This window comes from Quercus robur, chromosome 12 (assembly GCF_932294415.1).
Source record: "Quercus robur chromosome 12, dhQueRobu3.1, whole genome shotgun sequence".
Lineage (NCBI taxonomy): Eukaryota > Viridiplantae > Streptophyta > Magnoliopsida > Fagales > Fagaceae > Quercus > Quercus robur.
Genome location: NC_065545.1, coordinates 10,570,252 through 10,581,833, shown reverse-complemented (window position 1 = coordinate 10,581,833; position 11,582 = coordinate 10,570,252). Strand labels below are relative to the sequence as shown.

Here is an 11,582-nt window from a genome sequence, read left to right as displayed (position 1 = left end):
TTATGAAATCCAAAATAGATGAAAATCAAAATAGTACTGCTACATTAGGATTGGAATTCTGAATAGTTCATCCAAATACCCATCAAATGTCAATGAACACAGCTTTTTACAAGGTCTTGTGCTTTAATTTTATATAAGGACAGAGTAAGCCAACAACTTAACCAAAAAAAAAAAAAAAAAAAAAACTTAACAACGCCTTAAATCCCAACTAGTTTTGATTGGTCATGCTCAAGCTGAAGTCCCATAATTTCTTTGCCAATTCTTCATCTTGAGCGTGAGAGCTTGCTTTTGCTTTATTACTGTCCATGAAATATTCACCACTTATTCCTTTAACTTGTGGATGCAATGCCACATAGCATTGAGTTGCGGCTCCCTGCAACCATGTAAATAAATTCAATAAGCAACCATGCTGCAAGGGGGCAACTGAATTCAAGTGAAGCTGTTTAGGTGGATTTTGATAGGATTTGCAGGTACACTCACACAGTAGTAGCACATATGAATTATATGCCATGATACATACCTGAGGAACATTTTTCAGCCAAAATTTACAGAGGGTACTACCAAGAACTGCATTGAGCCAATACAATAAAATTATTAGCAAAAAACCAGACAATTTCACATTCAGTGAGTGAAGTTAGAAACTCATGATCTAATAATGATTTTTTATTGGGAAATTCATCAAATGCATCATGAAGAGGGTTGACTCCTGGTGATGATACGGTGGAATAACTTAACTAGATGTGTGGCACAAGCATATTAATACAGATTTTGATCAAATACAAAGTAGAATACCTGAAACCTGATTCTATTCAACCAAAATAAAAAAATAATAAAGAACCTGATCCTAAAAGAGTATAGGAATACCAGGAATTCACTTAGTGTCCATATGAAATTACATACTAAGACATAATTAAATATAAGTAAAATTGTTCAGAAGTTTACCATTCAAGAAACTGTGGTGACGCAGAAGATTTGTAGCAGTTGCTCCTGGATGAACGGAATTAGCAGTTATCTCTACCCCTTCTTCCTGTTTAAAAGAGGGAAAAAACCAACAATTGCAGATTATATTCCGCCTCACATGACAATATGACTAGCATGGAATTATGAACAGAAAGACTGGTTAAAGAACGTAAAATGACTGTTATTACCATTCCTGCCCTGAAGGAAAATAAATTGACCTTACATCATTATCTCTACATTGCATACAAAGGACAATCTTTAGAACGGAGGATGTAGCAATTATGTCTCATTTTTACATGAGAATATTTCGCAAATAATTGTCTATACCTCTACAATTACTGTATATATATATATAATCACTTTGTCCTGATAGTACATGCAATTATTCAAACTTGGTAAACGACCCCAAGTCATTTAATTCAACCAGCAGCTATCAGCAATGGGGAACTCAAGTGACTCCGGAATTTATTTTTGATGCTACCCAAAATAAGAATATTTTATAGTTTTCCACCATATCAAGTCCCAGTCACACCCCATATCAAGTTATTACTTTATTTCTATGAGTATCATCTATGTGGACCTATTAAAAATGGATTATTCTAGTAATTTTTAGTTATGCCTAGGTGACATTTATCCCAAAAAAAAAAGAAAAAAAAGAAGCTATGCCTAGGTGACACTTACCAAGTTATGCTTAGGTGACAGTTTTCCTAGCTTGACTCCCTATGCCTTTATCACGTTTATGGCAGGTAATGGCAGTAGAGAAGTTTCTTATAGCATTAGCATTGGGGAATGTTAATGCCAAATGTAAGGTGAATAGAATTGTACTGTAGCAGTATTGTAAAAAAAAAAAAAAAATTTATGATGCCTTTTTCCCCCCGAAATTTCTCTCTTATCTCTCTCATTATTTTTGTTCTCTTCTCTCTCTTTCTTCTCTGTTTCTCCATCTACTCTCTCATCTCTGAAGCTTCATCGTTGAAATTTCTCACCCATCTCCACCGCTGAAGCTTCACATGGCTCTCTCTCATCTCTCACTGTAGCTTAACCGATTCACCCTCACCCATCTCCAAATCCCTTTGCCGATTTACTCATCTCATAAACCCACAACTCTAGATAGCTCTACCCATTTAACTTTTCACTCTATCACTCTCTCTTCAAACTAAGATTCTCAAGGGTTTTTGGGTTTGGGTTAAGATTTTGCAAAAACGAAGCTCTGTCGGTGTTGGGGGATTCAGCTCCGTTGGTGCTGGTGTTGACTGTAAGGTGGGTTTTGGTCAATGTATTAGAGTTTTTGTGTTTGTGTTTCTTTTATCTCTCTGCAAGAAAAATAGGGATTTAGCTTGTGTTTGTGTTTGGGTTTTGTATAGAGACAGAAAGAGAAAGACTGTGTGTGTGTGTGTGTGTGTGTGTGTGTTTAGAGTGTGAATCTCAAAGAGGGTGTGGGGTTTTAATGGCGTGGAGAGAGACAGATACAAAGAGAAAGATGGGTTTTAGAGAATTCAGAGAAAAGGGTTTAAAGAGTGTAGAAACTAATCAAGGGTCCGGATAGTTCCAGAGACTACAATAAACGGTCTAAATGTTTTGTTTTGGTCTTCAAAATATAATATTATTCATTACTATTATTTTAAATTTTTCTTTAAATACATTCTCAAATTCTCAAAAAATGACTGTTGGAAAGCCCAGGAAAATGTGACCATAGGAATCATGCCAAGTCTGAAAAAAAGTGACGGTTGGAAAGAAATAATAAAGAAAGATTAAAAAATAATATTTTAATAAAAATAGAGTTTTGGGATGCTGGAAATATTGTAAAATGGTATGGTATAATAATAAAGTGGCTTTTTGAATGGTAAAATAGAATAGAATAGAATAGGATATCAAGCACACAAGGATTATATGCTAGGCCAGAGCACAAAGTACAACAATCTTATCAATTATCTTATATCAAAAAAAAAAAAAAAAAAAAAAAAACAATCTTATCACTTATAGACTAAACTAACAATTCACTGTTTCTAAAAATTAAGGCACGTGGGTTCCAATTAGCTCAATTGGTAAAATATTTTATGGTTGAATAAGAAATCTGGGGTACAAACTCCGCATACACTAAAAATCGATTAGTGTTTTGGTCTGATAATAAAGAGTTCATCAAGAGCGAACGTCATAAATTGAAAACTTCCTCCAAAAAAAAATAAAATTAAGACATAAAATTATACTATGACTTTTTATTAAGTAAAATATTTTTATTCAAAAATAGGGAGAATTCAAATATATAACATTATGCTATACATAGGATGTTTTCAATTGACTTACTAATAATCTTAAACGAAGTGACCAATCAATTAAGTCAAAAAGAAAATATAAGAGATTGCATAAGAGAGAAGTTTTGTGCTTAGCTGCTAAAGATGAAGAAAGGGAAGAGAACAACAAGGGAGAACTTAAAGGTAAAGTCCAATATCTTTGGAATGTTATGATTAAGAGCACTTAAGTTACATTCCTGTACTATCTCTAGGTATGAATATTTTCAACACTTTATCTTGTTTACCTCTACTACTATACTTTGAAAGTGTAATCAAATTGATCATGATGCAAACAAATAAAAAAAATTTTACACTGCAGTATTAGTAAGTCTTCAGATAATTTCATGTGCACCACTTATGCATCACCTCACCTGGAAGCAGCTGGTATTCCTAAGACATTGGAATGACAGCATCGAATAGGCAAACACATATACTCAAGCAGAAATGTCTTAAAAGAAAATAATTCAGTTGACTCCCAACCATCTATAGTGACATATCTTTGGTCATTGGAAGCTTTTATATGTGTGTGTATATATATATATTTGACAATAAACATGAACAATGTGCAGCTTGCATAAGCATTTCGTTGTCAGCTAATCTAGGAATTGAACAATTTTTTTGCAAAGCCTAGACTATTCTACGATATATAGTTGATGGTTTCTAAGCATTGAGTACCTTCAAGCGCCTCGCAAGCTCATTAGCATGCAAAATGTTGGAAAGCTTTGATTGTCCATAAGCATAGATACTGTTGTATCTGTTAATTGTCAAGTAAAAGTAAGAATTGAGGTAAAAATATAAGCTATTTATGAGCACCTCAAGCCCTAAAACATAAATTACTAGGAGGCAAGAGTCATCAAATTGTCCAGTAAAACTTTTACCCTGATTCATCATTGATCTTATCAAAACGTATCCCTTCACGATACGTAAATCGGTGACCCTCCGATGATAAATTAACAATCCTTCCCTCCTTGTTGCTTTCGCGAGCCGTTTTTTTCATGGTCTCCAATAGAAGGTTTGTCAAAAGAAAATGACCTGAGAAATGGTATTAAAACCTCAAGCACTCCATATTCCACTCATTTGAAGGGTAAATAGAAAGTATACCTTTCAGAAAATATTTCTACAAAGTTGTAGGTTTATTTATTTATTTTTTTTTTTTGAGAAGTTACAAAGATGCAGCTGGGAATGCATATTTTAAGTTTAATAACATTTTTTTCTTTATTTACCAAAGAAAAGTGTAGAATCCTATTGATAATTTAAAGGAATAACCCAACTAAAAGAAATAACTTTGGATCTTGGGACAAGCTTTATTTCTGAATTGAAAATTAAACTATTTATGATTTTCCAAAATAATAAAAGAAGAAGGGAAAATTCAATGACTAAAATTTCCCCCTTTTTCTGAAATTTTCAACCCTACTTGCCATGAAATAGATTATTGCCGCCTTAAAGATAGATCAAAGGAACTTATGAGTAACATACCTAAATGGTTAGTTGCAAACTGCAGTTCTATGTTGTCTTGGGAAAGCTTGAATGGAGTTGCCATCACCCCTGCATTGTTACTTTCAAACAAACAATAGACAATATCACTCCTTATCAATGAGCTATCCAATCTAAACACAGGACTCAAACATGATTTTTTTTTTTTAAATCGTATAGGGAGCAGGGATTTCCAATTTAGTGAGTTCAATGAAAAACTACAACAAAGATGGAATCGACAAAACAACTATGATAAAAAAAATTTATGCAAGCACGCAGCACGCAGAGACACACGATTGCATGCTTGCACCCAAGCTGATGCTCCACTGACGCAGACACAAAGATAACTATAGGAAAAATTACACTTTATCACCCTAAACCATACATCATATTACATTTTACATCTTAAATTATTCGAATGTACATTTTGCACCCTAAACTATCACACTTTGAATCCCACCATTACTTTTAATGTTAAGTTAAACAGAAATTGATAGCACATGACTTGCATGTGATTTTTGCTTAAATAGCACATTGTTTAAAGACCAAAAACACCCTTTTTACAAAAAATTAAAAACAAATGCTTATTTATTTATTTATTTATTTTCAGGTCTTTCTCTCTCTCGCGTGCGTGCAGGAACACAAGCGCTGCAAATTTTGAAACCACCGCCGGAAACGTCTTGAACTTCAGCAGTTGCCTCGATACCCATGTCGCCACTGTGTAGATCGGCGTCTTCACTCCCTTCATTGCCTCTCTCTCTCTCTAGCTCATATGATGGTTTGGTATTTTTACTATTTTTAGGAAACTATGATTTCTCTCTTAGTCTCTCTGACCCTTCGTGTACGTTGGTTTATTAGTTTTTGATGCGTGTAGGAACTGTGAACAAGATAGTGTTTTTGTTTTTTGGGTTCAAATCTCGGAGACTCTTTTTGATTCGTTGAGTTTGATTTAATTTTAGTTTTACTTATGGGTTGGGTATTTGGGGTTCAGTTCAACCACTTCTTCTTAGTCCTACTACTGTTCTAGTGCCCAGCACACTTAACAAGGCGTTGATTTAATGTATGAAAGGAGTTCATGGACACACATCTAAAAGTGGACTTTAAAGACCTGTTGAGCGAGAGAGAGAAAGACCTGGGAAATAAATATATAAAATATATATAAAAAAACATTTTTAAATTTTTTTTTTTTTTTTTTTTGTAAAAAGGGTGTTTTTGGCATGTGCCATTTAAGCAAAAATCACATATAAGTAATGTGCTATTAATTTCTGTTTAACTTAACAGTAAAAGTAACTATGGAGTGCAAAGTGTGATAGTTTAAGGTGTAAAGTGTGCATTCGAATAATTTAGAATACAAAGTATAATCGGGTGTATAGTTTAGAATAGTAAAGTGTAATTTTTCCGTAACTATATAGAAATGGAATTTAAACAATTTCAATAGCTCCAGCTTAGTGTGCTTACATGAGGAGATTCAGTGGAAGACCTGAAGCATTATAATCCGATGCAAATTTCCTTACGGAACCCATTGAGTTAAGATCTATCTCCATGACATCAATTTTAGCATTGGGGATTTCCTTCAGTATTTGTTCTTTGACATTCTTACCAGCATCAGTGTTCCTTACAGCCATAATAACATGGACACCACGCAAAGTAAGAACACGTGTTGTCTCTACACCAAGACCACTAGATGCTCCTGAATTCAAATAAATGTGAGAACTGAAAAGTTAAAATGTGCAGAATTCACCCATTGTTCCATCCAATAAAAGGGATACAAACTGGGTGAGGTCAATATGCCACTCTTTGTATTCTTGAAACTGAAATAATATCAGACACATTCAGCAAAGTACAAAGTGGAAAAAGAAAGACAAAAAAACTAGTCTTAATAGATTGAACTACCAACACCGAAATGACACCAAATTTTTTATTTTTTATTTTCTAAAACTCAACATTACAAGTGAAGAAGTCACGATGACACAAGAACAGAGGAAAAAGTGAAAGCTTTATTCTTTTTCATTTTTACCCCTTTTTCAAATTTTCCACTTTCCAAATACTTCAAACAAATCTTCGCTATCACCGCGCACTCTTGGTGCGATGATCACTCCATAAGTATAAATACTCGTAGGGTGTGGAGGACAAAAGCCGAGATTCAAGTCTCCAAGAGGGAATTTCACACACATATACATTTAGATTAGACTAGAGTAGAAATTCTATCTTATAAAAAATAATAAAAAAATAATAAAAAAAAAAACCAAGTCTTCGCTGAGTTCACTCTTCCAAAGCAATCAAGTTCTAAATAAGCATACTTTTGGGAACACACAAAACTACCACACTATTGAAGGATCATCAATTCACATAGATAATATTTATATATGCTAACATGCTAATTTTGAAATTTAATCCAACAGTCTAACAATTTCCACAGAACTAATATTTTTTCAATTAGAGCAAGACCATAATCAATCGAGATTCAGTACCAATTAATAAAGTAGAATACCAATTAATGATAATCACCATATTGAACCTGAATCCACCATAAAACTTTGTAATATTCCAGGACTTTTTCTTCACTCTCATATGAAAATATTTTTATCATATTTCACCAAAAAATTAAAATTGTTTTAGCCCTTTGTCATTTCTCCTCGGTTTACCAATTAAAACCCTTTTAGCATGCATTTGGATAGGGCTGTAAACTTAAAATTATTTTACTATTCAGCTTATTTTTGCTACTATTTATGGGTCCACTACACTTTTTGGTATTATTTATGGGTCCTGTTATACTATTTCAACTATCTTTTACCTTTATCTACAGTACTTTTTGGATACCGCTTATTTTGTTGAAATTTATTGCTGAAAGTACTGTAGATAAAGGTAAAAGATAGTTGAAATAGTATAGTAAGGCCCATAAATAGTACCAAAAAGTGCAATGGGACCCATGAATAGTAGCAAAAATAAGCTGAATAGTAAAATAATTTTAACTCTTCATTAGTATCCAAACACATACTCAGGGTGCGTTTGTGTAAGGCTTATTGCGTTTTTTGGCTAGTCCATGGCACTGTTCATGGACTAGCCAAGTGCAAATTGTGGGTGAACAGTAAATTTGAACAATAAAAAATATTTTGTTACAATGTTTTCAACAATAAGTTTTCAGCAAAATAAGCTATCCAAACGGACACTTAGTGTCTGTTTGGATAGCTTATTTTTTGCCAGCTTATTTTACTATTCAGTTTATTTTACTACTATTCATGGGCCCTACTGCACTTTTTGATACTATTCATGGGTCTCACTGTACTATTTCAGCTAACTTTTACTTTAATTTACAGTAATTTCAGCAAAATAAGCGAATCTCTATTTCAGCTAACTTTTACCTTTATTTACAATATTTTCAACAATTTTTTTTTATTTTTAACAAAATAAGCGAATTTCAAATAAGCGCTTAACCGTGCTTTTTTATAAATAACTGAAAAACCATTACATAATTAGCTGATACCAATGAAAGAACAACATCAGCATCTACAAAATAAAAAAAAGTCTTTCATCCATTTATTCCCAACCCCAACACACACACACACTCCTGATTCCAGAATGAGATTTACAATAATCTGAAACTGCAAATTCCTGAATTAGAATAAAGGCAAATCAAAGAACACCCAGGAAATAAAAAAAATAAAAAAGAAAAAGACCTGTAACGACAGCAGTAAGACTAGTTCCATCAATTCCTTGGGTAACAAAATAAGCGAATTTCAAATAAGCGCTTAACCGTGCTTTTTTATAAATAACTGAAAAACCATTACATAATTAGCTGATACCAATGAAAGAACAACATCAGCATCTACAAAATAAAAAAAAGTCTTTCATCCATTTATTCCCAACCCCAACACACACACACACTCCTGATTCCAGAATGAGATTTACAATAATCTGAAACTGCAAATTCCTGAATTAGAATAAAGGCAAATCAAAGAACACCCAGGAAATAAAAAAAATAAAAAAGAAAAAGACCTGTAACGACAGCAGTAAGACCAGTTCCATCAATTCCTTGGGTAACAAAATAAGCGAATTTCAAATAAGCGCTTAACCGTGCTTTTTTATAAATAACTGAAAAACCATTACATAATTAGCTGATACCAATGAAAGAACAACATCAGCATCTACAAAATAAAAAAAAGTCTTTCATCCATTTATTCCCAACCCCAACACACACACACACTCCTGATTCCAGAATGAGATTTACAATAATCTGAAACTGCAAATTCCTGAATTAGAATAAAGGCAAATCAAAGAACACCCAGGAAATAAAAAAAATAAAAAAGAAAAAGACCTGTAACGACAGCAGTAAGACCAGTTCCATCAATTCCTTGGGTAACTTCCTCAGCTGTGGAAGAGGCTGAGAACCCAGATAGCCTTTTCCAGCTAAAAATCCACATCTTTTGCTTTGCCAAAAACAAACAGACAAACTCACAATCACAAACTCGCTCTCTCTCTGCCTAGTCTACAGTACTGATATAGTCTTTTTTTTTTTTTTTTTTGAGAAAGCTACTGGTACGATCATGGCTGGCGTCATTCAGGTTGTAAGTATTATTATTGTTTTTTGCTGAAAGGTTGTAAGTATTATTATTATACTATAATGCTCATCAAAAAAGTATTATACTACAATAGGGAAATTATTAAATGGTTTTGCTAATTTTGGATCGTGGTATATAATCATATTGAATTAGGGCATAACAAGGTCCATAATCATAAGTGGATTGACTAGATGTAGCACTAGGATGACCCACCTGCATTATATTCCTCAGTCTGCCTGTTTTGGGATATACCAGCACCAACAGAATCGGTCTAACGGCATCGCCCCACCCCGCCCCGCTCAGGGCTCCGCTGAAGGTTTCCAGCACGGTGGTCAGCGATAGATCTTTAGTATCGACATCGGATAGGTGTGGCCATCGGTGCCAAGATGTACACACCGACAGAGACCGAACCGACCCGAGCATGTTTTATATATATGTATATAAATATCATAACGTTCTAAGAAGAGGCCTAACGTTCTTATCCATGAATAGGTAACATTCTTGTCAAAAAAAAATTTAAATTAAAAATGAAGTTAACGTGTGTGAGACTACATTTCTCAGTCAAAAAACATGTGTCATGAGGAATAGTCTCATCATTGAGTGGTCTTGTCTAGTAACTCTAGTGTCTTCCCACTTGCATTTTTTTGAAAAAAAATATTTAAAAAATGTTGTGTGGTCGTATGGGTTAAAGTCTTTGCCACTTGTGTCTTTTGAAAAAAAAAATTAAAAAATATAAAAAATGCCACATGGGTTAGTCACTGTCTTGCCACTTGCCTTTTTTGAAAAACAAATATTAAAAAATAAAAAATAAAAAACGATGTTGTATTGTCACTGTTTAAGTCTCTGATGGAGTCAGACACTGTGCAAGATTTTTTTTTTCTCTCTCTTTTGATCTCAGCCACACACGTCTTTTCTCATGAGTTGTCTCCTACTTAGCTACTCTCATTTCTTCTCTTTAGACTTCTGCTCCTCTCACATCTCAGACTCAGAACTCAGTCATTCATCAGTCATCAGCCACCTTCATTTTTCTTCCAAACCCTAATCCCGCTGAACAAACATTAGGGCCTGTTTGGTTTAGACATGACTCAGTTTTCATAACTTAATACTCATAACTTATAACTCTAACTCAAATTTCATAACTTATAACCCAAACCCCACTATCACTCAAAAACTCCAAAATTGTTGTTTGGTTACAAAACTCAGTCACATATCTCAACTTTTAAGTCTACTTTTTGCCAAAATGGTGGAACCCACCCCACTGACACTACACAAGGGTTATGGTTGCTACCCGCATCCATTTTCTCTTCCCCTCTTTCATATTCTTCCAAGTCCATTACCACCATCAATGGCAAACTCAGAACCCACCACTGTCAACACCACCAATTGCCACAAAATGAAAAAAAAAAAAAATAAATAAATAAATTCTCAACCAAAAGAAAATCCAACCATTAGCTACACCCACAAAAAGAAAAAATTTCCAATCATCAATACCACCACCAACCACTTAAACCCACCTTCATCACAGCCCAAGCTTCAAACCACAACTACAAACACAGAAAACCCAAACATACCAACACAATTTTTTGATCGGTGATCCAAAATTGCCAACCTAAACCTATTAACACAGAAAACCCAAACCCATACTCAGGAATCCTTAGATCAAAGACCAAAATCACGAAAAGAGGAGTGGGTTTCTAATCCAAAATTGCCAACCCAAACCCAAACCCAAAGCCATGAATCCTTAGATCAAAAACCAAAATCACGAAAATGAGGAGTGGGTTTCCATTTCTGGGTATATATTTATGCGTGGATGAACATGGTGAGTGGGTCTGAAAAAGAAAGAAAGAAAGAAAGAAAAAGAAGAACAAAAAGAAAGATAAAACCAGGAAGAAGAGGAGGAAAAAAAAAAAAAAAACTCGTTGGTGATGGAGTGAGTCTAATGAAGAAAGAAAGAAAGAATGAAGAAGAAGAAAAAAAAAAGGCTGTTGGTGGTGGAGTGGGTATGAAGAAGAAAGAAAGAAGTAGAGAAAAAGCAAAAAAAAAAAAAAAAAAAAGAGCTGCTGGAACTCTGCAAAAGAAGAAAGAAAGAAAAAAAAAAAAAGTAGTATGACATTGTTACTTGACAGTGACAAGTCAAGAGAATGGGTCCCACAAATTTGATTTTTTTTACCATTTTGCCACTATCACTCATAATCTATAATTTGAAATCACCAAAATTGTGTTTTTGGTTTCCATCATCCAAACTCAAAATTTTGAGTGATGGAAACAAACATCCAAAACCAAGTCAAACATTGCATCA

General features: G+C 33.8%; 1 protein-coding gene and 1 long non-coding RNA gene across 3 annotated transcripts; both read right to left on the bottom strand.

Moving 5' to 3' along the window:
- Positions 1 to 9,207, bottom strand: LOC126710513 (short-chain dehydrogenase TIC 32, chloroplastic-like). Of its 2 annotated transcripts, none has more exons than XM_050410996.1 (8): positions 9,040 to 9,207; positions 6,183 to 6,414; positions 4,728 to 4,807; positions 4,130 to 4,283; positions 3,927 to 4,005; positions 943 to 1,027; positions 521 to 567; positions 1 to 373 (listed from the first exon to the last, which is right to left on the bottom strand). In XM_050410996.1, exons 1-8 carry the CDS (start codon positions 9,143 to 9,145, stop codon positions 209 to 211), a joined length of 948 nt encoding a protein of 315 aa, XP_050266953.1. In that variant the 5' UTR covers positions 9,146 to 9,207; the 3' UTR covers positions 1 to 208. The 2 variants fall into 2 exon arrangements, with proteins under 2 accessions (XP_050266953.1, XP_050266954.1); XM_050410997.1 differs by lacking the exon at positions 9,040 to 9,207 and adding an exon at positions 8,721 to 8,768.
- Positions 8,141 to 8,736, bottom strand: LOC126710515 (uncharacterized). Its single transcript, XR_007649677.1, has 2 exons — positions 8,610 to 8,736; positions 8,141 to 8,292 (listed from the first exon to the last, which is right to left on the bottom strand). It is a non-coding gene; the product is annotated as an uncharacterized LOC126710515 (long non-coding RNA).
- Positions 9,208 to 11,582: the final 2,375 nt, after the last annotated feature.